This window comes from Coregonus lavaretus (genome assembly GCF_964263955.1).
Source record: "Coregonus lavaretus genome assembly, chromosome: 33".
NCBI classification, from domain to species: Eukaryota; Metazoa; Chordata; class Actinopteri; order Salmoniformes; family Salmonidae; genus Coregonus; species Coregonus lavaretus.
Window position 1 is genome coordinate 17692906 of NC_140020.1, and position 26034 is coordinate 17718939.

General features: G+C 44.5%; 1 protein-coding gene across 1 annotated transcript in view; it reads right to left on the reverse strand.

The window, feature by feature from the left end:
• galnt14 (UDP-N-acetyl-alpha-D-galactosamine:polypeptide N-acetylgalactosaminyltransferase 14 (GalNAc-T14)) overlaps window positions 1-26034 on the reverse strand; it is a 116926-nt gene that overhangs the window by 48692 nt on the left and 42200 nt on the right. Inside the window, exon 3 of the mRNA XM_084151303.1 lies at window positions 3664-3762. Within this exon, the coding sequence (XP_084007429.1) occupies window positions 3664-3762 (99 nt within the window). The remainder of the gene's footprint in view (window positions 1-3663; window positions 3763-26034) is intronic.

Genomic DNA, 26034 nt, shown 5'->3' on the forward strand with positions numbered 1-26034 from the left:
AATAAGCAAAGAGAAACGACAGTCCATCATTACTTTCAGACATAAAGGTCAGTCAATACGGAACATTTCAAGAACTTTGAAAGTTTCTTCAAGTGCAGTCGCAAAAACCATCAAGCGCCATGATGAAACTGGCTCTCATGAGGACCGTGACAGGAATGGAAGACCCAGAGTTAACTCTGCTGCAGAGGATAAGTTCATTAGAGTTACCAGCCTCAGAAATTACAGCTCAAATAAATGCTTCACAGAGTTCAAGTAACAGACACATCTCAACATCAACTGTTCAGAGGGGACTGTGAATCAGGCCTTCATGGTCGAATTGCTGCAAAGAAACCACTACTAAAGGACACCAATAAGAAGAAGAGACCTGCTTGGGCCAAGAAACACGAGCAATGGACATTAGACCGGTGGAAATGTGTCCTTTGGTCTGGAGTCTAAATTTGAGATTTTTGGTTCCAACCGCTGTGTCATTGTGAGACGCGGTGTGGGTGAACGGATGATCTCTGCATGTGTATTTCCCACCATAAAGCATGGAGGAGGAGGTGTGATGTTGTGGGGGTGCTTTGCTGGTGACACTGTCTGTGATTTATTTAGAATTCAAGGCACACTTAACCAGCATGGCTATCACAGCATTCTACAGCGATACGCCCTCTCATCTGGTTTGGGCTTAGTGGGACTATCATTTGTTTTTCAACAGGACAATGACCCAACACGCCTCCAGGCTGTGTAAGGGCTATTTTACCTCTGTAGCTCAGCTGGTAGAGCACGGCGCTTGTAACGCCAAGGTAGTGGGTTCGATCCCCGGGACCACCCATACACAAAAAATGTATGCACGCATGACTGTAAGTCGCTTTGGATAAAAGCGTCTGCTAAATGGCATATTATATTATTAATTACCAAGAAGGAGAGTGATGGAGTGCTGCATCAGATGACCTGGCCTCCACAATCCCCCGACCTCAACCCAATTGAGATGGTTTGGGATGAGTCGGACCGCAGAGTGAAGGAAAAGCAGCCAACAAGTGCTCAGCATATGTGGGAACTCCTTCAAGACTGTTGGAAAAGCATTCCAGGTGAAGCTGATTGAGAGAATGCCAAGAGTGTGTAACGCTGTCATCAAGGCAAAGTGTGGCTATTTAAAGATTCTCAAATATAAAATACACTTTGATTTGTTTAACACTTTTTTGTTTACTACATGATTCCATATGTGTTATTTCATAGTTTTGATGTCTTCACTATTATTCTACAATGTAGAAAATAGTAAAAATAAATTAAAACCCTTGAATGAGTAGGTGTGTCCAAACTTTTGACTGGTAGTGTATATGGTGGGGTCAATGGAGGGTGGATAAGAATGAGGGGTTTGGAAAGTTACTGAGTGAGGGAAAAGGCAATCACTTGGTTGTGGTCATTGATAAGGGTGGCTGTGGATTAGTGAGGAATGTGGGCCGAGGTCAGGTCAGGTTAGATGAAGGGAGAAGGAACAGTTTTATTATACACATCACTTAACTTCCTGCCTAGCAACAAAGATGTAGTGTTTAGAGGTGCAAGGAGGAGACTCTGCCTAAAGGAGGGTATAAATACTTGTGCTGGTGGGAACATGTCTTTGTCTTTTTCAGCTGTTTGGCCCAGTGGGTGAATAAACTTGGTTTGAGCTTTACTAGTCGTCCGTGAGTTTTACTCTGTTTGTCAGAACCCTCTTTGTCAGAACACCTCTTATCCGCTCATCGTTCCCTTATGCCATAGTTTGTACATCTCAATTGTCAGTAGAAACAACATTTGTTTAAGCAAGTCAGCCATATGTGACTTGTTTCAGGAAACTAGGCGTATGTTGCGGGTCGCTACTTCACAGGAGAGCCATTTGAAGGTAAACTTGATTTTTTTTTTTATAAAAATGTGTTTTCTGGCAGAAATGCCTTCTGGAACATGTGAACTTTCATGTGCCTTAATAACAACCTTGTATGCCATCTGTAAATACGAATACAATTGTTAAATTACGAGCCTAGTTGGTTAAGGCACAGAAAAAGACAGCAACCTTCCCACTAGCCATGATTGGCTGAGATAATGAGTGGGCTGGACATGCCGAGAGAGGTGTTCGGATTGGTCTGCCATATAGCACGCTTCTGTCTATTTGAGCTGGTCAGTATGTGTAGGTAATCCTGTCTAACGCAGCTTTTTTTTAAATGTATCGTGTAGTGGAGCTGCATAAGTATTACTCTACACTTTCTGGAGGATCGAGTTTTGAAATCAGTGGAATTAGAGTATGATAGCTAAAGAGATGGAGAAAACACCTGTCTCCGGATTCCATCTTCAATATAAGGGTAACCATTGCATCCATGACAGGGAGACGTGTCCATCCATGTTGTATACGGGTAAGAGAGTCTAGCTAGCTACATTTTCAGATATTACACGTTTCTAATTTTGACAGAAAGTGGTTTCATTTCAAGTTAAAGTGTACTGTTAGCTAGCTAGCTAATGTTAGCTGGCTGGCTCGCTAGCTAACGTTACGTGTATGATCTTATTATTCGTATCTCAGAGCCATTTGCTTGCTAACATTGAACCTGGTTGGTTAGCTACCTGCAGATTCATGCAGGTTAGTAACGTCATGAGTTGGGATTATGGTTAATTGTTTACCTAGCTAGCTAGCTACATGTCTAAACAAAAGACTCCACTATGCAACTAACCATTTCGGCTACGTTCGTAAATTCAGTCTGAGTATGCCAGAGCGCAGAATAACTGATGAATTTACGAACGCACAACACCCGTTGAATATGGTCAGTGTCAGTAAACATCAGCAAAAAAAGTAATTCAATTGTTGCCAGCAGCACAGTTACAGTCACCAATGCTCTGGATAACATGAAAACAGCCTAACCAGCTCTGCTAGGGCAAGTAAAATGGTCAGTGGGTTGTTCTCTCATTTATGTCTGGAAGTAGCTAGCAAGCTAGCCAATGTTAGCCAGTTAGCTTGGGTGCTTAACTGCCGTTGTGAGGTCAGAACGCTCGGATCAACCCTACTCATCGGCCAGAGCGTCAAGTGTGCGCTCTGAACGCTCCGAGAGCGAAACGAGATGGGTGGAGCTAAAGCTTAAGAGGGTGTGAACGATGCTAAATGGGTGTAGGCAAAGAAGAGCTCTTCAGTAGGTACCAAAACATTCAAAGGCCATTTTCTCAAAAATAAGAGTACAAGTTTATCAACTTTCAAAGCAGAATTACTTTTCCATTGTTCCCTCAAATGCAGTGTATGATATACCATTTTGTAGCTCTGTGTCTCTGCTTTTATCCAATGTAAAAAACACAATTTCAAATTTTGCTACATAAGACCGAATCAAGGCGGTCGGTCACATATCAGCTATGTTTTTAAAAAAGGCAGTAAATGAGGCTGAATGAACTGTTTCGCTGCCAGACAAGGCTCCGCTGATAGCCAGGTGTAGCGGTGGTAAGGATTCACTCCATGGTGCTGAAAAGAAAGCTCTGCTGTTGGGACAGCTTTATGAAGGCCCTAACAGTTTGTGGGCAACGCTTGTCACCGTTATAGTGCAATTAATGTATTGTTTAGTGTTGTGTTGTGTAGTGGCTTTGCTGGCATTCATCCCAATTTTTTTGTTTCTGTTTGCCCCACCAAGATTTACATGCTAGAATCACCACTGGTAACAGGGCAGAGGGATCTCTTACCTCCTGATGGTCCGTAGCAGAGTGGAGCGGGCCTCGTTGTGGAAAGTGATGACGATGGAGGTGGAGGGCAGATCTGGGTCATAATGCAACGTGGTGCATCTGAGAGAGAGACACACAAAAAACTATTCAGGACACATCAGCCAGCAGGTCCACTGAAAACAACTCAAAACAGTTAATGTTGGCTTCAAAGCCATGGTCGTGCAGCCATTGACTTTGTGTTTCTTTTGGACGGCTTCACACACTGTATAACAAAGTGTCTCGTCTCCATCTTACCTGTCTCTGAATGAAATTCCAGAGTCAAAGATGGATAACAAAGCCAAGGACAGATCGACAGACATTGTTCTGTACCTCCTGTAAACCGTTCAAAACCGCTTCATAATTGAGAGAAGTGTTGCTAAGGGTAACTAGACAAAAGCTTGCTGTTGTGTGAGGAAGGACAGTCCTGTGAATATGTGATGAGAATGATAATGACTGCCATGCCAGGACAGAAACCTGAGGAGGTGCAGTTCTATAAATTATAGATGAGCAGAAGATCTCATTATTAAAACAGCATCTCACACCACAGCTACATCTGACCAGGCGAGGTGTGGGAGTAGCTCACACTGAGGTGGATGGCTGGTCATGGCTGGGGTAGGAGCAAATGTCTTAGAAGAGAGGATGTAGACTAACAGCAGAGAACACACAGGCAAACTCACACACACACACACAGACACACACTACCCCATTAAAGGTGACACGTGATACACTGAGGAATAATAACTGTAATGGACACACTGGCCTTTCCCTCATTAAAATGATCAATTACTAACATTACGAATTGTATAATCTTGTTTTTGTAGCTAAGTATCCATGAGTTTTTTCATAAAATATATTCAAAGGTGGACATTTAAAAACAAAATAAGCAATTACTATTTAGCTCTTTGTGCAGAAGACATTCTTTTGAGAAAAGACAAAAACATAATCCTCAACCAGCAGTGGCCTGGTCCAGCATTGCCAAAATCATACCAGCCTCCACAACAAGTCCTGCAATATGGCTGAAGAGAGGGTAAGTGTGTGTTTACTCGGACACAGAAGATGCTAATCCATCTGTGGTGAATGTGGAGAACATCACCACTTCTGTTGAAATGACACCAACACAGTTCTCTCTCTCTCTCTCTCAATTCAATTCAATTCAATTTCAATTTAAGGGCTTTATTGGCATGGGAAACATATGTTAACATTGCCAAAGCAAGTGAAGTAGATAGTAAACAAAAGTGAAATAAACAATAAATATTAACAGTAAACATTACACTCAGAAGTTTCAAAAGAATAAAGACATTTCAAATGTTATATTATGTATATATACAGTGTAACAATGTGCAAAGAGTTAAAGTACAAATGGGAAAATAAATAAACATAAATATGGGTTGTATTTACAATGGTGTTTGTTCTTCACTGGTTGCCCTTTTCTTGTGGCAACAGGTCACAAATATTGCAGCTGTGATGGCACACTGTGGTTTTTCACCCAGTAGATAAGGGAGTTTGTCAAAATTGGGTTTGTTTTCGAATTCTTTGTGGATCGCTGTAATCTGAGGGAAATATGTGTCTCTAATATGGTCATACATTTGGCAGGAGGTTAGGAAGTGCAGCTCAGTTTCCACCTCATTTTGTGGGCAGTGTGCACATAGCCTGTCTTCTCTTGAGAGCCAGGTCTGCCTACGGCGGCCTTTCTCAATAGCAAGGCTATGCTCACTGAGTCTGTACATAGTCAAAGCATTCCTTAAGTTTGGGTCAGTCACAGTGGTCAGGTATTCTGCCACTGTGTACTCTCTGTTTAGGGCCAAATAACATTCTAGTTTGCTCAGTTTTTTTGTTTGTTCTTTCCAATGTGTCAAGTAATTCTCTTTTTGTTTTCTCATGATTTGGTTGGGTCTAATTGTGTTGTTGTTGTTGTTGTCCTGGGGCTGTGTGGGGTCTGTTTGTGTTTGTGAACAGAGCCCCAGGACCAGCTTACTTAGGGGACTCTTCTCCAAGTTCATCTCTCTGTAGGTGATGGCTTTGTTATGGAAGGTTTGGGAATCGCTTCCTTTTAAGTGGTTATAGAATTTAACGGCTCTTTTCTGGATTTTGATAATTAACGGGTATTGGCCTAATTCTGCATGTATTATTTGGTGTTTTACATTGTACACGGAGGATGTTTTTGCAGAATTCTGCATGCAGAGTCTCAATTTGGTGTTTGTCCCATTTTGTGAATTCTTGGTTGGTGAGCGGACCCCAGACCTCACAACCATAAAGGGCAATGGGTTCTATAACTGATTCAAGTATTTTTAGCCAGATCCTAATTGGTATGTCAAATGTTATGTTCCTTTTGATGGCATAGAAGGCCCTTCTTGCCTTGTCTCTCAGATCGTTCACAGCTTTGTGGAAGTTACCTGTGGCGCTGATGTTTAGGCCGAGGTATGTATAGTTTTTTGTGTGCTCTAGGGCAACGGTGTCTAGATGGAATTTGTATTTGTGGTCTTGGCAACTGGACCTTTTTTGGAATACCATTATTTTTGTCTTACTGAGATTTACTGTCAGGGCCCAGGTCTGACAGAATCTGTGCAGAAGATCTAGGTGCTGCTGTAGGCCCTCCTTGGTTGGTAAGAGAAGCACCAGATCATCAGCAAACAGTAGACATTTGACTTCAGATTCTAGTAGGGTGAGGCCAGGTGCTGCAGACTGTTCTAGTGCCCGCGCCAATTCGTTGATATATATGTTGAAGAGGGTGGGGCTTAAACTGCATCCCTGTCTCACCCCACGGCCCTGTGGAAAGAAATGTGTGTTTTTTGCCAATTTTAACCGCACACTTGTTGTTTGTGTACATGGATTTTATAATGTCGTATGTTTTTCCCCCAACCCCACTTTCCATCAATTTGTATAGCAGACCCTCATGTCAAATTGAGTCAAAATATTTTTTGAAATCAACAAAGCATGAGAAGACTTTGCCTTTGTTTTGATTCGTTTGTTTGTCAATTAGGGTGTGCAGGGTGAATACGTCATCTGTCGTACGGTAATTTGGTAAAAAGCCAATTTGACATTTGCTCAGTACATTGTTTTCACTGAAGAAATGAACTAGTCTGCTGTTAATGATAATGCAGAGGATTTTCCCAAGGTTGCTGTTGACGCATATCCCACGGTAGTTATTGGGGTCAAATTTTTCTCCACTTTTGTGGATTGGGGTGATCAGTCCTTGGTTCCAAATATTGGGGAAGATGCCAGAGCTAAGGATGATATTAAAGAGTTTAAGTATAGCTAATTGAAATTTGTGGTCTGTATATTTTATCATTTCATTGAGGATACCATCAACACCACAGGCCTTTTTGGGTTGGAGGGTTTGTATTTTGTCCTGTAGTTCATGCAAAGTAATTGGAGAATCCAGTGGGTTCTGGTAGTCTTTAATAGTTGATTCTAAGATTTGCATTTGATCATGTACATTTTTTTGCTGTTTGTTCTCTGTTATAGGGCCAAAAAGATTGGAGAAGTGGTTTACCCATACATCTCCGTTTTGGATAGATAGCTCTTCGTGTTGTTGTTGGTTTAGTGTTTTCCAATTAAACCAGAAGTTGAGCTGATTTCTGACATGCTGTTCCTTCTTTTTCCGTGGTGTATTTCTGTATTGTTTTAGTGATTCACCATAGTGAAGGCGTAGGCTCAGGTTTTCTGGGTCTCTATGTTTTTGGTTGGATAGGTTTCTCAATTTCTTTCTTAGGTTTTTGCATTCTTCATCAAACCATTTATCACTGTTGTTACTTTTCTTCGGTTTTCTGTTAGAGATTTTTAGATTTGATAGGGAAGCTGAGAGGTCAAATATACTGTTTAGGTTTTCTACTGCCATGTTTACACCTTCACTATTACAGTGGAACGTTTTGTCCAGGAAGCTGTCTAGAATGGATTGAATATGTTGTTGACTAATTGTTTTTTGGTAGGTTTCAACACTACTTTCCTTCCATCTATAGCATTTAATAATATTATTCAGTTCCTTTGGCTTTGATGCCTCATGATTGCAACCAGCATCCTGACTGGTTGCATCACCGCCTGGTATGGCAAAATACTTCTCAACAGCTTCTACCCCCAAGCCATAAGACTCCTAAACAGCTACTCATGGCTACCCGGACTATTTGCACTGCCCCCCCCCCACCCCCCACCCCATCTTTTTACGCTGTTGCTACTCTGTTAATTATTTATGCATAGTCACTTTAACTGTACCCACATGTACATATTACTTCAACTACCTCAACTATATAACCAACAAAAACAGGTCACGACTCCTGCAGCTCTGTCGCACACTGGGTATGTAAATAGTCAATGGTATGCTTCGAGGGGACTCCTATGGTAGGTACACCTATAGCTCATCTCTTGGCAGTAGTACTGTAGACTACTTTATCACTGACCTCAACCCAGAGTCTCTCAGAGCGTTCACAGTCAGCCCACTGACACCCCTATCAGACCACAGCAAAATCCCTACTGTTATTTTATTTTACTTCTGCTCTTTTTTTCTCAACACTTTTTTGTTTTATTCTACTTTTTTATTAAACATAAATGCACTGTTGGTTAAGGGCTGTAAGTAAGCATTTCACTGTAATGTCTGCATCTGTTGTATTCGGCGCATGTGGCCAATAAAATTTGATTTGATTTGATTTGATTGAGTATTGCTCTGTTCAAGTAGACTGTGATTTTGCTGTGGTCTGATAGGGGTGTCAGTGGGCTGACTGTGAACGCTCTGAGAGACTCTGGGTTGAGGTCAGTGATAAAGTAGTCTACAGTACTACTGCCAAGAGATGAGCTATAGGTGTACCTACCATAGGAGTCCCCTCGAAGCATACCATTGACTATGTACATACCCAGTGTGCGACAGAGCTGCAGGAGTTGTGACCTGTTTTTGTTGGTTATGTTGTCGTAGTTGTGCCTAGGGGGGCATATGGGGGAGGGAATGCTGTCACCTCCAGGTAGGTGTTTGTCCCCCTGTGTGCTGAGGGTGTCAGGTTCTTGTCTAGTTCTGGCATTTAGGTCGCCACAGACTAGTACATATCCCTGGGTCTGGAAATGATTGATTTCCCCCTCCAGGGTGGAGAAGCTGTCTTCATTAAAGTATGGGGATTCTAGTGGGGGGATATAGGTAGCACACAGGAGGACATTTTTCTCTGTTGAGATAATTTCCTTTTGAATTTCTAACCAAATGTAAAATGTTCCTGTTTTGATTAATTTAATAGAGTGAGTTAGGTCTGCTCTATACCAAATTAGCATACCCCCTGAGTCCCTTCCCTGTTTCACACCTGGTAGTTTGGTGGATGGGACTACCAGCTCTCTGTAACCAGTGGGTCCGTCTCCTCTATACCATGTTTCTTGTAGGATGACAATGTCTGTATTTCTTATTTCCGATTCTCTCTCTCTCTCTCTCTCTCTCTCTCTCTCTCTCCCTCTCAAGCGGAGTGATAAGATAACAAGTCTGGTTTGTGCTGAAAGACAGGCGATGGGGATGACGATAAAGTTACCATTGTTGTTGTTTTCTGCTGTCGTCAACACTACTGTTTTGAGTCATTAAGCCATGAGTTTGATGTGCTTTCTCCTCAGCAGTCTGCGCTGGGTGTGCTGAGATTCACAGAGAAACTGTCACGCTCGTCGAAAGGAGTGGACCAATGCGCAGCGTGGAATGCGAACATCATTTATTTATATTCACCACACGAACAAAAACAACAAAACGATACGTGAAGTCCTTGGGTACATACACAAACCAACACGGAACAAGATCCCACAAACACAAATGCCCAAACGGCTGCCTAAGTATGGTTCTCAATCAGAGACAACAAGCAACAGCTGATTCTCGTTGCCTCTGATTGAGAACCACCCCGGCCAACATAGAAACACAATGAACTAGATCCTGAACATAGAAACACAAAACATAGACTCTACACACCCTGGCTCAACATAAAAGAGTCCCTAGAGCCAGGGCGTGACAGTACCCCCCCCCCCCCCCCCCCAAAGGCGCGGACTGCGACCGCGCCAAACATAAACCGAACAGGGGAGGGCCGGGTGGGCATTCCTCCTCGGAGGCGGATCCGGCTCCGGGCGTGACCACCACCCTCTAATAACCCCCCCGTAGTGCCCCTGGCCTGGTCCCGCTGGCTGGAGCTGGACTGGACATCGGTGGAGCGGATTGCTTAGGCTCCGGTGTGGAGCAGCTGACCGGGCTGTGCCGGACTGACGACACGCACCCCAGGCTTGGTGCGGGAAGCAGGAATGGGCCGGACCGGGCTGACGACGCGCACCCCTGGCTTGGTGCGGGGAGCAGGAACGGGCCGGACCGGGCTGACGATGCGCACCACAGGCTTGGTGCAGGGAGGAGGAATGGGCCGGACCGGGCTGACGACGCGCACCATTGGCTTGGTGCGGGCAGCAGGAACGGGCCGGACCGGGCTGGCGACGCGCACCATTGGCTTGGTGCGGGGAGCAGGAACAGGCCGGGCCGGGCTGGCGACGCGCACCATTGGCTTGGTGCGGGGAGCAGGAACAGGCCGGGCCGGGCTGGCGACGCGCACCATTGGCTTGGTGCGGGGAGCAGGAACAGGCCGGGCCGGGCTGGCGACGCGCACCATTGGCTTGGTGCGAGGGGCAGGAACAGGCCGGACCGGGCTGGCGACGCGCACCATTGGCTTGGTGCGAGGGGCAGGAACAGGCCGGGCCGGGCTGGCGACGCGCACCATTGGCTTGGTGCGAGGGGCAGGAACAGGCCGGTCCGGGCTGGCGACGCGCACCATAGGCTTGGTGCGAGGGGCAGGAACAGGCCGGACCGGGCTGGCGACGCGCACCATAGGCTTGGTGCGAGGGGCAGGAACAGGCCGGACCGGGCTGGCGACGCGCATCACAGGCTTGGTGCGAGGGACAGGAACAGGCCGGACCGCACTGGGAACACACACCACTGGCCTTACACGGGGATCAGGAACGGGCCGGACCGGACTGGCAACACACCTCAGTACCTCTCGCCGTGCCTCTACACTTTCCTTCCCTCTACTCACCAATGGCTTCCGTAACCCGGTGGCCTTCTCTCCTCGTCCACTAACTCGCCCTTTTTCTGCCTCCAGCAGCCCCGTCGCCCATGCCATGTGCCCCCCCCTAAAAATGTATTGGGGGTGCCTCTCGTCTGTCCGACGACGACACTGTTGGCGCCGTACCTCCTCTCTCGCCAGGGCTTTAACCCTTGCCCATGGTCCTCTGCCCTCAAACATGTCCTCCCAGGACCACTATTGGCCCACCTGGGCCATCGCCAACTTCTCCAGCTCCCTACCCGGCGTTTGCTCCGACACACGCTGCTTGGTCCAGTTTTGGTGGGATCTTCTGTCACGCTCGTCGAAAGGAGTGGACCAATGCGCAGCGTGGAATGCGAACATCTTTTATTTATATTCACCACACGAACAAAAACAACAAAACGATACGTGAAGTCCTTGGGTACATACACAAACCAACACGGAACAAGATCCCACAAACACAAATGCCCAAACGGCTGCCTAGGTATGGTTCTCAATCAGAGACAACAAGCAACAGCTGATTCTCGTTGCCTCTGATTGAGAACCACCCCGGCCAACATAGAAACACAATGAACTAGATCCTGAACATAGAAACACAAAACATAGACTCTACACACCCTGGCTCAACATAAAAGAGTCCCTAGAGCCAGGGCGTGACAGAAACATCAAGGGAGCTGTGTGCCAGACAGATAAGCACTGGAAAGACCAGCAAACAAATACAAACTGTAATTTCATATTTATTTTCAACTTGTCTTAAATCAAATTAGCCATTGAATTCAACAGTTTTCCTGTTGCTTTAATATAAAGTGCTTTAATAAAATGTTTGCGCCCAATGACAAACACTGGGTATTTCTTTTTCTCTGCATGCCCGGGTGGACGAAGTGGGAAGTGGGTCTTTGGAGACATTATTCAGATTAGCATGCAGATGGTGCTGGAATCATTCATATTGTATCACTGCTGTTTGGGGGACCACTTGACCAGTCTGTGTGTGTACACACTGGGCAGTCACCAGGCTCTGTCGTAGCTGGCCGCGACCGGGAGACCCATGGGGCGGTGCACAATTGGCCCAGCGTCGTCCAGGGTAGGGGAGGGAATGGCCGGCAGGGATGTAGCTCAGTTGGTAGAGCATGGCGTTTGCAACGCCAGGGTTGTGGGTTCGATTCCCACGGGGGGCCAGTATGATTAAAAAAAATAAAATAATGTATGCACTCACTAACTGTAAGTCGCTCTGGATAAGAGCGTCTGCTAAATGACTAAAATGTAAATGTAAATGTACAGCCTCTGTTGTTGAAGCCTTCTAAAGGTTCACATGAGGGTGAGAGAAACAGGAGTGTGGTGGGGGGTCAGGCTGACACATGGACACCTGATGCCCATGACCCCTATCTGTATTTATATCTGCACCTGAAGGGCCTTTTGTACCTGTTCCCCTATCCCCCCTCCAGTGTTATTCTGTGGGCGGTACCGACTCGGCGGCGCAACACCACATTTGCTTCGGGCAGAAAAAAACTGAACGGTTGAGATGTACCTCGCAGATACTGTCAGGTCTGTGCTGTTCATCTGGCAGAGGGAGGCAGAGAGCGATTCTCAATAAGCTTTTCCCAGCCAGCCGAGCATGATTCATCCCCAGTGCTGCCGCTCCTCTCCTATCTCTCGCTAAAGCCTACATCTATTCAAAGCTTTCTGCTTTCTTTAACTCGTTTCAAGAGAGTGTTATCTCAGAGGCATAAGCAGCGGCGCAGAGCCACAGCAACAGTTTACCTCAGACACACTCCTCTCAACACTTGGCCTTGAGAATCTCTTAAAATCTCAGAAGATCTCCTCTAGTTCACTTAAATGGAGCACAATGTATGTTGATATCACTTTGTGGGAAGCCTCCAGCAAAATAAACACTAGATACAGTCCTGATGGAGGAAATGGCAGTGTACAACAGAATCCCATTTATTTCTGGCATAAAAAAAATAAGCGAGAGAGAGAGAGAGAGAGATGTCCTCATGACCCTAACTTCAAGCCATTTGCAATTCACCTGCTCTTAACAACAACAGTAAGTAACAAGTAGTGCAGGTGGCCACATTCAAGAAGCTGTGGTCTAGATGTTGGACGGGCAGGTGGGTGGGCAGGGAGCATGGTGTGGTCAAAGAACATCCATCTCCTCTAACACAGAAGGCCTGTATCAGATTCTGCAGTCTCTACCACAGACAGCTGGCAGGCACTGGACACACACACACACACACACCTCTAACCCCACAGGTCAGCCTCCGGATCGGGTGTTCCGTTCCATCTCCTGTAATGTAGACAAGACTCTTTAGAGGGACTATCTGGGCGGGAACATTGAGCGTAGTGAGGCAGCCTGGGCCAAAAAGCAACACTAGCCACAGAGGAGAAGAGGAGGCAGTGGGGGCTGTAGCAAAACTCTCTGTGGTGGGTCCCTCCAAAGGAGAAGAGAGAGACAATCCTTAAGTGTGGATTAGTAACTGAAGGACAGAGGGACCCTCTCAGTAGTGAATAATTGATTATTGTACTGTTTGTGTGTTTCTTGTAGTGCTGAGCGTTTTTTAAACAACTAATTGACCAACGGTTCAATTATTAATATTCAATTTCGTTCCGTTTTTTTTCTGTGAGCTTAATGCACATATTGCGCAGTTTCTCTAGCAATAAATCAGATCAAGCCTGAACAGTGCGATGTAGTAGGGAGTTGTAGTTTCCAACAGGCCAATATTCTACATAGTTTAGCGAAGAAAACATGGTGATTAACTACAATAACCATAATCCATTGCGTGCCTACTTATCCGGTCTGTGTGTTTCTTTTATGCCTGCTACCTTAGGTTAGTGCGGGGCAGACACGGAGAGGGAGAGAAAAGAGAAGAATGCATGATTGAGAGGGATAGAGAGTAGTTGCTTTGCAAGGTATCTCTCCCTGAAAATACATTATCTAATTGGTTGATAGTTGGTATTCAGCAGTTATAAAAGTATGCCTTATTTACTTTGAAGAACTACTAAAATAGGGATTTTATCAGACAGCATAGGCAGCAGCTCTATAGAGATGAGATGATGACTTGGAATGAAATGATAAAGTCATCAAATAAAACACATTTTATATAGAAACAACTGAAATATTTTATTAAAGTAAAGTAATGTGAATAAATGATGGTAATAAGTGATAAGCAGTATTGGGCAGTCACTAACATCATGGGACCTTTATTAATTGTTTTATTCTGTGTTACAGCATTCAACCCACACAATGCATAGTGCATTTAAAGTTCAGAAAAATAATTGAAAATGAAATCGAAAACCGTGATTATTTCTTAATAATCAATCTGAAACCGAACCGATGTCAAAACGCACTAATCGCTCAGCACTAGTTTCTTGTTCTACATTAATACAGCACTACTTATTTATCAGTCACATTTAAACTGTCTTTATATACTGTAAGATTGTATTGTCTGGTTACTTAATCTTCAAATGACATTCAAAACTCATCTTTCACATAATATATGATGCATTACACCACCTGCCTCAAGACTCTCCAAGTTCCATCGAAGATCCTTAGAATTGTCTTCCTCGTTGTCATCATCACAAATGTACAGTATACTTGAATACCATTGTTTCTGGGACTTGTCCTAAAAGATGTATGAATTAATTGAAGAGATCCAGGAAAGTTGGGGTTAATCGAGGCTATTAAAAGCCCTCAGTCATGAATCCAGGCCACCAGATCTGAGAGTACCAGGCAGCTCAACCCACTGCTCTCCCTTCCTGACATCAATGCCGCTCATCATTATTAATTTTTGTTCAGGCACATACAGTGGGGAAAAAAAGTATTTAGTCAGCCACCAATTGTGCAAGTTCTCCCACTTAAAAAGATGAGAGAGGCCTGTAATTTTCATCATAGGTACACGTCAACTATGACAGACAAAATGAGAAAAAAAAATTCAAGAAAATCACATTGTAGGATTTTTTATGACTTTATTTGCAAATTATGGTGGAAAATAAGTATTTGGTCAATAACAAAAGTTTCTCAATACTTTGTTATATACCCTTTGTTGGCAATGACACAGGTCAAACGTTTTCTGTAAGTCTTCACAAGGTTTTCACACACTGTTGCTGGTATTTTGGCCCATTCCTCCATGCAGATCTCCTCTAGAGCAGTGATGTTTTGGGGCTGTCGCTGGGCAACATGGACTTTCAACTCCCTCCAAAGATTTTCTATGGGGTTGAGATCTGGAGACTGGCTAGGCCACTCCAGGACCTTGAAATGCTTCTTACGAAGCCACTCCTTCGTTGCCCGGGCGGTGTGTTTGGGATCATTGTCATGCTGAAAGACCCAGCCACGTTTCATCTTCAATGCCCTTGCTGATGGAAGGAGGTTTTCACTCAAAATCTCACGATACATGGCCCCATTAATTATTTCCTTTACACGGATCAGTCGTCCTGGTCCCTTTGCAGAAAAACAGCCCCAAAGCATGATGTTTCCACCCCCATGCTTCACAGTAGGTATGATGTTCTTTGGATGCAACTCAGCATTCTTTGTCCTCCAAACACGACGAGTTGAGTTTTTACCAAAAAGTTATATTTTGGTTTCATCTGACCATATGACATTCTCCCAATCCTCTTCTGGATCATCCAAATGCACTCTAGCAAACTTCAGACGGGCCTGGACATGTACTGGCTTAAGCAGGGGGACACGTCTGGCACTGCAGGATTTGAGTCCCTGGCGGCGTAGTGTGTTACTGATGGTAGGCTTTGTTACTTTGGTCCCAGCTCTCTGCAGGTCATTCACTAGGTCCCCCCGTGTGGTTCTGGGATTTTTGCTCACCGTTCTTGTGATCATTTTGACCCCACGGGGTGAGATCTTGCGTGGAGCCCCAGATCGAGGGAGATTATCAGTGGTCTTGTATGTCTTCCATTTCCTAACAATTGCTCCCACAGTTGATTTCTTCAAACCAAGCTGCTTACCCATTGCAGATTCAGTCTTCCCAGCCTGGTGCAGGTCTACAATTTTGTTTCTGGTGTCCTTTGACAGCTCTTTGGTCTTGGCCATAGTGGAGTTTGGAGTGTGACTGTTTGAGGTTGTGAACAGGTGTCTTTTATACTGATAACAAGTTCAAACAGGTGCCATTAATACAGGTAACGAGTGGAGGACAGAAGAGCCTCTTAAAGAAGAAGTTACAGGTCTGTGAGAGCCAGAAATCTTGCTTGTTTGTAGGTGACCAAATACTTATTTTCCACCATAATTTGCAAATAAATTCATTAAAAGTCCTACAATGTGATTTTCAGGAATTATTTTAGTTGACGTGTACCTATGATGAAAATTACAGGCCTCTCTCATCTTTTTAAGTGGAGAACTTGCACAATTGGTGGCTGACTAAATACTTTTTTTCCCCACTGTATGTGCGACATCCTCTCTCTGATGAGATTTGAGGATAGGCGATAGAGCTCTCCTCTCCCCATCATCATCATGGGGCGGCAGGTAGCTTAGTGGTTAAGAGCGTGGTACCAGTAACCGAAAGGTCGCTGGTTCTAATCCCCGAGCCGACTAGGTGAAAAATCTGTCGATGTGCCCTTGAGCAAGGCACTTAACCCTAATTGCTCCTGTAAGTCGCTCTGGATAAGAGCGTCTGCTAAATGACCAATTTATTTATTTATCTCATCTCATCTCCACTCCTCTCCCAATCATCTCATCTCCTCTCCCCATCATCTCATCTCCTCTCCCCATCATCTCATCTCCTCTCCCCATCATCTCATCTCCACTCCTCTCTTAATCATCTCCTCTCCTCTCTTAATCACCTCCTCTCCATATCATCTCATCTCCTCTCCCCATCTTCTCTACTTCTCTCCCCATCATCTCATCTCCTCTCCCCATCATCTTCTCTCCTTTCCTCAGCAGCATTCATTCACAGGGAATGCTGAATGTTTTGGGACGGGATCTTTTATCCACTGTGCCCGGTCTGCACATCTATCACACACAACACAGTCCTAGTCCACAGAGGCAGCCCAATAATAGGTCTTCTCATCTACCTTTCTACTTGAATGGGATTTTAAACATTCATTCAAATTCACAGCTGCTCTGTGGAGACTGGATATAGTGATTTATTAATGGAGACAAGTACCGAGGAATGCCTGTCTTAAGGGGGGATAGTACCTAGGCCATAGTCTCTTTTGAAAACAGCGCTCCCCTGAGTAGTGTTATCGTATTCATCCGCCAAGTCACAGGTCGATAAATGACCAACAAGAGCCAGGGATATTATCAATACAACACTAATACTATATTTATAAATATTTAGAATAGGAAAGTTTAAAACTATGCTTTCAGTGATACAGCAAAATGGAGTCTGTAGCATGGTATTTTTCCTTTCATTATTGTCCCAACTAAACTACCATATACATACATTATATTCCCACAGAGAATTATGAAGTCATCTCTACTGTAGCAAAGCCTGATTCATTCTGCAAAAATGTCATCTGGCAGCAGCTCTTTGAGTCTGACTATAGCAACAGAGTGATTGACAGGTTTTCACAGGTCTCTGCAGTACTTTGTGTGTGAGGTCCCTCAGTCAGTGCACCACTTGAAAGCCAGATTGAAATTAATATTACCATGCATTTCCCCAGCCTTGGAGTATGAAACTCTCTGTAACTCCTACCTGCCTGCCACGCAATAGAAGTGATTAAAATCTGCCAAATCAAAGAAGCTTTGAACAATAGCAGCCGTGGTGCGCTTCCTGGCTGTGAGGCCCACGTTAAATCTCTCCTCTGCGAGAGAGGAGAGAAAAACCAGCTTATGAAAATGCAGGCCTACCCCCGGAACGACACTACCTCAGTAAACCCCCGACCAAAACACGACTCCAACAGTAAGCTCAGTGAAGAGGGCTGCATCTAATTGTCATGAGGAGACAGACCATCCTGTTGAAGTGATGGTACACTGGTACAGGGCAGCAGGGAATATACTATGAGACCCATAGTATCAGGCACAAGTATTAGTCCAGTTTCATTGCTGATATGAGCAACATTAGATGAGATGTACAGATCATGGTAGAAAGAAACCGCCAGTGATGTCGAAAAACTAGGGCATAGGCAATATCCAGGTCCCTATATACTGTATAACAGCAAAGTGAGAATAATCTGATAAGGCTTGTGGAGGAGGAGGAGAGGAATATATAATCTAGTGTAGCTGCTGTGTATGCCTCTGGCCCTCTGGGATAGCAGCCGCAACATGGTGCGCTGCACAGAAACCATCATTCACTTCAGCGGTAGCCTGGAGTGTACTTTACATACAAGGCTCTCTTAAATAGCATGCACACAGCATATTATTAGGCACTCTGTCAGACACAACAGCTGTGAGGGGACTGGGAAGGGAAGCAGCGTATTGCTGCTGGTGGACTTGGTGAATTTTCTGTAGGGAAGATAAATGCGTCCTTGCGAAGCGGAGAGAGCGTTTTTCCGGTTGGGGGGTTCCATACAATGAATCTCTGGTCCCTTCTGCATTCTTGCTTAAAACAGTTTCTGCTGAGGTGATGATTTAAGCAATATGTGGGTATGATATGTTGGGCTACAGTACATTCAGCCCATATGTTGTTGAGGAGAGGAGGGAACCCATATGCGCTCAGATTATTATTACTGAACCAGATGGCCAAACAGAGAGGGAAGACAACCCGTCCACAAATATCAATATACAACTGAGGCTGGCAATGAATAGCAAAATCTCACATTCCAGATTGCACACATCCATTGTCTCTAAGCTTCTGAAAAATACAATCTAATGCAAAAAGTCTAGGAATGAATATAGGCTATTGCACATTTATATTATTGTCATTAATATGCAATTAATAAATGGGACATTCTGTGTGGACCAGTGTACAGTAGTGAATATGTACCTGTCTGGCAATGTCTCTTGGTGGATCTTTGAATGAGTGTATAGAATCCCACTATATCTCTCTGGTGCTATGGGATGCCATGTGAAAGTTACAGCTAGGGGAGAGGTCTCTGAGAAGCCATGATATAGTATGGGGTTGAACACTGACTGTTAGAAGGGTCAGTCTTCAGCCCTGCTGCTGCCATGGATAGACTCATCCTCTCTCTGTGGACCCAAACCCACAAAGCAAACATGAAACATAATCCAATGATAAAGGCTAGTACACCGAGACAAAGCACAGGAATAATGGGGAAAGAGACTTTGCTTTCTGAAAGCTGCCATAGCTTTCCAATGTGATCGCAATGAATCCCCTCCTCACACCAGCGTGTTGTTTACAGGCTCCAGGTTGTGAGTGGTTAGGCTACAGACAGCTTGGGACAATGGCTACCTACAGTACCAAGCTCCACTCACCATCCTTCCTTCCTTCACCCTCCCTCACCCTTTCACCTCACAAACAACCCCATCTGACAGAGAGCGATGGTGTCTGCATCCCCGAAAAATAACCTGCCTCGCTCAATGCTCACACACACACACACACACACGCGCGCACAAACACACAAACACACACACACCTAGAAGTCAACTGAGCATGCTGAGTTGTTTAATTGTGTTAGCTAGGCTAAGTGTGCCAGGCTGCCATCCTAACGTTACTGTACCACACTGTCATATCCACCTGAAATAGGCCCTGGCATGTGATGCCAGCCTGGGATAAAGCACCGTATTTTTTTTTATAGCTAGCCCACAGGTATTGTGACGCAGTTCACTTGTCCTATTTGCTAAATTCATCTATGATGCTTTGATTTTTCAGCACAGAAATAGGTCCTAAATGTAGAATAGACAGTGCTACAAACGGCTTTGTCATAAAGGGAAATATCGTTCAGAGAGGAGGAATATGTTGGGCTGAGTTGAGACAGGCTAAAGATACAATCACATACCATTGGCGATAAAACATGCCTGTATAGTACATTTAAGGAAGCAATTGTGTCATTTGATCTGATACACACATCTTTGATGCTGGTTTTGTCCAGTCTTTAAGTGTTAGCTATGTTGTCGTATCCCATAGGAAGAGATGGTGTGAAGAGCTGTGTTCAGCCTGCAGGTTGCTTCCCTAGTTTGTTTCCCACATGAGAAACAGCTGCAGGGAACACTTAGGCATTATGGGTACTTGCACTGACATGACTGAAGGTCAGGTTAATTCTAAAGTGGGAAGTGTGTAGTCACCTCTAGCCACTGATCTAAAGTCAGTTTTGCCCTTCTACTCCGTAATGGTTTTGGCTAGGGTTTGGGGAGGGTTTGCTGATCCTAAATCTGTGCCTAAGGGCAACTGCTACCTCATTAACTGTCTGGCGCTGCTCTCCAACTACAGTAATAATCCTCTAATACAGTATGCAAAAACATACCCGAGACCAGGTGGTTATGCTTTCTCATAAGAAATATAGAGAGGACTCTCAAACCTGCTCTGTTTGTGTCACAATGTGCTTGTTTCAAATCCTTTGAACTTAAAATCTGCCTCTCCGGTGCATATTTTAACATCAAATATCTAACATTAAACATTTAATGCATTGTCAAGGCTCTGGCACATCTTTGCGTGACATGCAACCACTTCACTATAACACTCATGACTATTCAGTGACACTCTTGGTTGTTGTTTGTTGAAGAATTTCCCCAGGTGTTTTTCAACCTTAGGTATTGTACAGTGGTGTGAGTGTGTGAGTGTGAGAGTGTGTGTGTGTGTGTGTGTGTGTGTGTGTGTGTGTGTGTGTGTGTGTGTGTGTGTGTGTGTGTGTGTGTGTGTGTGTGTGAGAGAGAGAGAGAGCCATCACACTGAGGTTTCTCTGAGAGTTGCTTCTTAGTTTGGGGTGTCTGTCTCATTGCCTGTGCTGATTTAGTGGGCAGCCAGTCGTAGCGCTCTCTGCCTGTTCCTTAATTGGGTCCTGTCACCACCCTGAGGCCTCTATCCTCCAGCCCCCCTCCACAGAACCCTCCACATTGGCAATCGTTATTGATAACCAAATGTGATGCCTGCAATATCCGGTAAGAGGGGTGGAAATGGTGGCTAGATGAGTAGGCGACGGACAGCAGTGATTGGAGATAATTGCCCTGTTGAAAAACGGGTCCTGACAGCTATGTGCTATCTCAGTTAAACATCTGGCTGAGTCAATGCTGTGATTTGCATTGGAGGAGTTCCCAGTTGGAGACAGATGCCTGTGGGCCGCAGTTAGAGAGGCATGGTGGGCCTGAGGACCACTCCTCCTACTCTCCTGGGTCTGATATTACACACACACACACACACACACACACACACACACAAACACACTCACACTGCAGCTGTGGAGCCTGCCACACCTATCCAAGGGCTGGGAGAGAAGCGCAAACACTCCCCGTGTGCTCAGTAAACCTGCCCCCGTCCCTCCATGCATTTACACATTAGAGGTGAAGTCAAAGTGAGGCCAGGGATTGATATGTGGCTGGCTTATTAAGAACAAATCAACCATCTCTCTATGGACCTATTAGCACCTCTCCCAGCCACTGATCCACACATCATTCTCATCATGACAGCCCATTGCTGTCACATGGTACCCATAGGAACATGACAGCCCATTGCTGTCACATGATACCCATAGGAACAACAGGAACATTTAGAAGCCGGAGTAAGGCAAGCATAATCCTCCAGTTAAAGCATGATCTGAGCTTAATGTGCAATGTTAAACTGTGACCGAACATATCTCAGTGATTTCATGAAGTAGCGATGTTGAGTATGATGGCTGATGCATGGGAAGAAGATTAGCCAGATGGTATTTGAAGTAGCTCTTGTCCCTATAGAGCAGCTGTCCAATGCAGTACACCCCAGAAAAGACAGCCTCTTCACCAGGACTGCTCGATGTTGGTTGCTAAGAGGGAAGGGGTTATATTACTGCTCTGACACACTCAAGGTTTCAGGTGAGCTCAGTTCATATTTATTCTATGAGCAACAGCTGTTTCATTGTCAAAGGTTCTCTTAACGTACAATGTGTCAAAGTGTGTTTGCTTTATGACACAGGTGTCAAACTCATTCCACGGAGGGCATAGTGGCTGCGGGTTCTCTCCTCCCTTGTACTTGATGAATTAAGGTCACTAATTAGTAAGGAACTCCCCACACCTGGTTGTCTCGGGCTTAATTGAAAAGAAAAACCAAAAACCTGCAGACACTAGGCCCTAGATAGAATGAGCTTGACAACCCTGCTTTATGACTTCATTTATCTATGTCCTTAACAGATGGCAAGGGGAATGAAGCAATAATATATCCTGAGATTAATCTAGCAGTTGATGAATGATAATCTAACAGTATGGCCTTTTGGATTACTGCCTCATCAACATTGAAACATTGAACAGACCGTTCCAAACACCAGAGACCTACTTCACTTTGCCCGTAACTGTGACCCCAGTGCTAATGCTTTTGATGGGTCTGTATCTGTTATAGAGTTAAGTTCTCCCCCTCAGTGAGCTCTGATTGCACTAATTGCCCCTCCACGGTCAAATTAAGCCAATTAACAATAAACAATGGGAAGACCCTAACACCCCTCCTTCCCTGTCCCAGATCCCAGCTACAGAGCTCAGCTAAGAGGCACCAGAAGTTGAGGAGATAAACACAGAGACAGGAGCCATCCTTCCTGATGTAACCCTCTCTGACCGCTCAGTGTCAGCTCCAAATAATAGATCTCTATAGTGCTGGCTGAAGTGGCATGACAGGTTCAGGTAAACTAAAGTAGAAGACATCTGCAATCTACTCAATTACTTTCTGCTATTTTTAGCATAAGTAACACAAACTGTGATATAGTGGTGGAAAGGCCAGTGAGTCTTTAGAATTGGTTTTGTATGAAACCGTGGTGATTTTCCTTTTTCCTTCAAGTAAATCAACATAAAGAAACGCTTCTAGAAGCTATCCTACATTTATGTATTTCATCAGTATCGCACAAGAAAATCCTGTAAGACAAATAATGATTCAGATACATTGATGGACTGATTGAGAGGCTTAATTCCTTTTGATGTGCAGTTATCTAGCTCCATCTATTCACAAAGCCCAGGCACAAATTAAAAATCCATCTAAACAATTAGCCCCTACAATCAGAACTGCAACATAAAACCATATTGTTCTTCTGAGATACAAACAGTTCAGACAGCAAAGACTCAATATCCAAAGGAAAGATGCTGAAAATAGCAAAGCCAGAGTTTACCTTTCTAACTAGCTGAGAACTATTTGGATTGGTCCTTATGTGGACACAGCTTTAGACTGAAATAAAGAAGCCTCAAAATGAACTTCTCCTCTGTTTCCAGAAACAGAATATATATGTTTTATGGTGCTCTTAGGAATGTGCTAATCATGTCTAGATGTATAAATATAAAGAACCAATGGAAAGTACCCTACAGAGCTAAAGTATATTGCTCTAGTAAAGCTGTGATTGCTCCTCTGTGAGGCAATGCCCTAGGACTGCCCGCATGGCCCTGCATTTAACGACATATTGGGAAATGTCATGCCCTGTAATTGATATGTACGCTTGAATAAATTACATCAATTTGGTTTTTCATTGCGGCCGTCCTCACAATGTTAAAAATGGCCCCAGCGCTCAGCATAATGGTTTCCTATCATTAACGAGATCTATTGATTGTAGGCGCCCCGGTCGCTGTATTGATTTACAAATGTAGAGTTTCACTACAACTGTGTAGGCCATTTGGATGTCATTAAGTCGACCAGTCATAACTTACAACATAATTGGTTCAAGGTACAATTTCACTCACAAATAGCCTTCCAGGAGCTTCAATCAGTGTAAGAGAGCAAAATATTGCCGTGCTAGACACTAAAGATTTAGAGCAAGACAAAACTGCAATTATCTGACCAGCTAAAACTCTAAATGATGACTCTCTCCAATCCAATGAACTTTGGAAATCAGGGTTGAGCTGTCTTTATGCAATAATTAATTCCCTGATGATTCAGTAACTGAGATCCATACATTGTTAATTTTCTACGAGCTATTTCAATGAAGTGTACAGTACAGTCAGTGTCATCACTACAGGGCCTGTGGCTGTGGGGAGAAAAGCAGAGCTAGAGTACAATGGTAGAGTATTAGAATGGGGAGGGAGTGTCGGTCTAATGGTGTAGAGCAGAGATTCCCAACCTGTGGTCTGTGGACCAAAGGGGTCCTCTGGGTACAGTAGCTACTAGTGGACCACCAAGGCCATGTGTTTGTCCTGTGGTCCACGGGATAAAAAGGTTTGGGAAGCACTGGTGTAGAGAAACATTCTGTTTATTAAGTCGTACTGTATTGTATAACACGGCATGTTGGTGTACCAACCTAGTGAGAACCAAACGTTCCTGTTGATTCTGTGACATGGCAGCTGCAGTCAGCAGTGATGAGAGAAAGGTACCCAGTGAGTGCTCATCAGTTAATAGCCTTGGGGAAATAGCGTTCCCTAGTCTGCATAGAAGCTCTCGGAAACTTCTAGCTACTCTGCCTCACGTGTGAGCTGTGTGTACTTTACTTATTACAGCAAGAGAGAGGGGGGGGGGGGTGGGGGTGGAGCGAGAGAGGGGGGGGGGGGGGGGGGGAGTCCTAGCAACAGATGTTTGTGTGAGTCTAATTTTGCATGTGATTTAATGCTCTGCTAGCTCACCGCAAGGAGCCCACCTATTCATTATATGTCCCCCTCAGATGGCCACACACACTAACCTGAAGACACCTAAAGAATTTGTCTGCCCACAGCCCACAGCCAATGATCTCTGTGGATTTATCACATTGACACCAGCTCCGCTCTGTCATCATTCCACATTCATCTCTATGCAGACCTCAGAATGGCTTGGAATTAACCTTCTTAATCTCCGGACAATGTCATAAAAATCTCTCATGCAAAGCCAACGCTTTAAAGTATAATTTGGATTATATGCAGCCAGGGAAAGGATTAAGCAAATGCTGCGTTCATGTAAAACTGCAACAGTTCTCAATATCATTGAGTCCCCTTTGCTGTCTCAGTATATATTGGTTTCCCTGGCTGGATATTGGGGGAATTTCATTCCAGAGAGCAGAGAATGTCAGTACCAGTGGTGCTCCACATTTGGCCTCTTATCTTAGCACGGGGAATCATCTACAATATCCCTCCATTTCCTCCTGAGTGAGAGTCAACATTAGCCAAGTTCATTTACATTTCTTTATCTCAGAAAATTAAAATCCCACAGCATTAAAATAATCAATCAGGCCAGTTCCTTTTCAACTTCTCAGGCCAAGATATGCAAGCGTGGGGCGGCCAATATTCTCCACAGCGATTTAATCTAGCAGATCACTTTATATCAAAGACGTGCCTGCTTCCAAACAGGGCTGGGCTCTAGTCCCCAGCAGAATGGGGCTGTTCTACTCTACCTCTCTCTCAGAGCAATGGGAAGGAATGATAGGGAGGAACACGCTGATATCTGACATCTCCCTGTCAACGGCTGTACAGGCAGCAGCACTGACATGCCTCTCAGTCTACTCCTCCTGGAAACAGAGGAAATGGGCCTGAAAGACGCTTTTCATATCTGACAACTGTACATCCTATGTGAGGATTCACATCACACAGCCAATAGCCAATAATCTTGAGCTGGACGCTACCACACACTCACACACTCTGACATGGATGTCATCATAATTCCTTGCCTCTGTTTCCCCTGTTATTTTCTCAAGCAGATGAAACCTTGTTTCTGAGTGTAAAACATGTGACAATCAGCCTCCAACAGTCAACTATATGAAGCAGCTTGTTTAATGAAAAATCTACATGTTTGTGGTATAAAAAGAAATCTCAGTTGGTAGAGCATGGCGCTTGCAACGCCAGGGTTGTGGGTTCGATTCCCACGGGGGGAAAAAATAAAATAATGCATGCACTCACTAACTGTAAGTCGCTCTGGGTAAGAGCGTCTGCTAAATGACAAAAAAAATCTAGTACCTTTATGAGTACACTCGATACTTTCTTTGTTGGCCTTTTGTTAAATGCAGGCAGCTGTAGGCAGCTAACTGTTAAAAGCTTTTTCTGTAGCCTCGGAGAGTCTAGACTCAACACCCACACCTTCTCTCTAGCTCACCTCAGACCAAAAACTAATTATAGCAAATTAAAGGCACATGCTCTGCAGCTAGAGTTGTTGTTGAGTGTTCTTCAAGTGTATGATCAGTTTCCACTAATCCAGGAATGTAAGGGTGGTTCAGAAGCCATTCCTGGTGAAACGAGCGAGGGGGACACTGACAGTCATGGGACACATGTATGCACTCCTTTAACACAGAGATAAAATATAGGGTCAGAGGGTAAAAGAGATCCTCTGTAGAAGCATGCACAAGCCACTGAAAGAAAGGAAGCACATCAAATGAGGGCGAAAGAGAGTCAAAACAAGGAAAAGCGAGTAAAGCAAAACCATTGAGAAATCCAGAG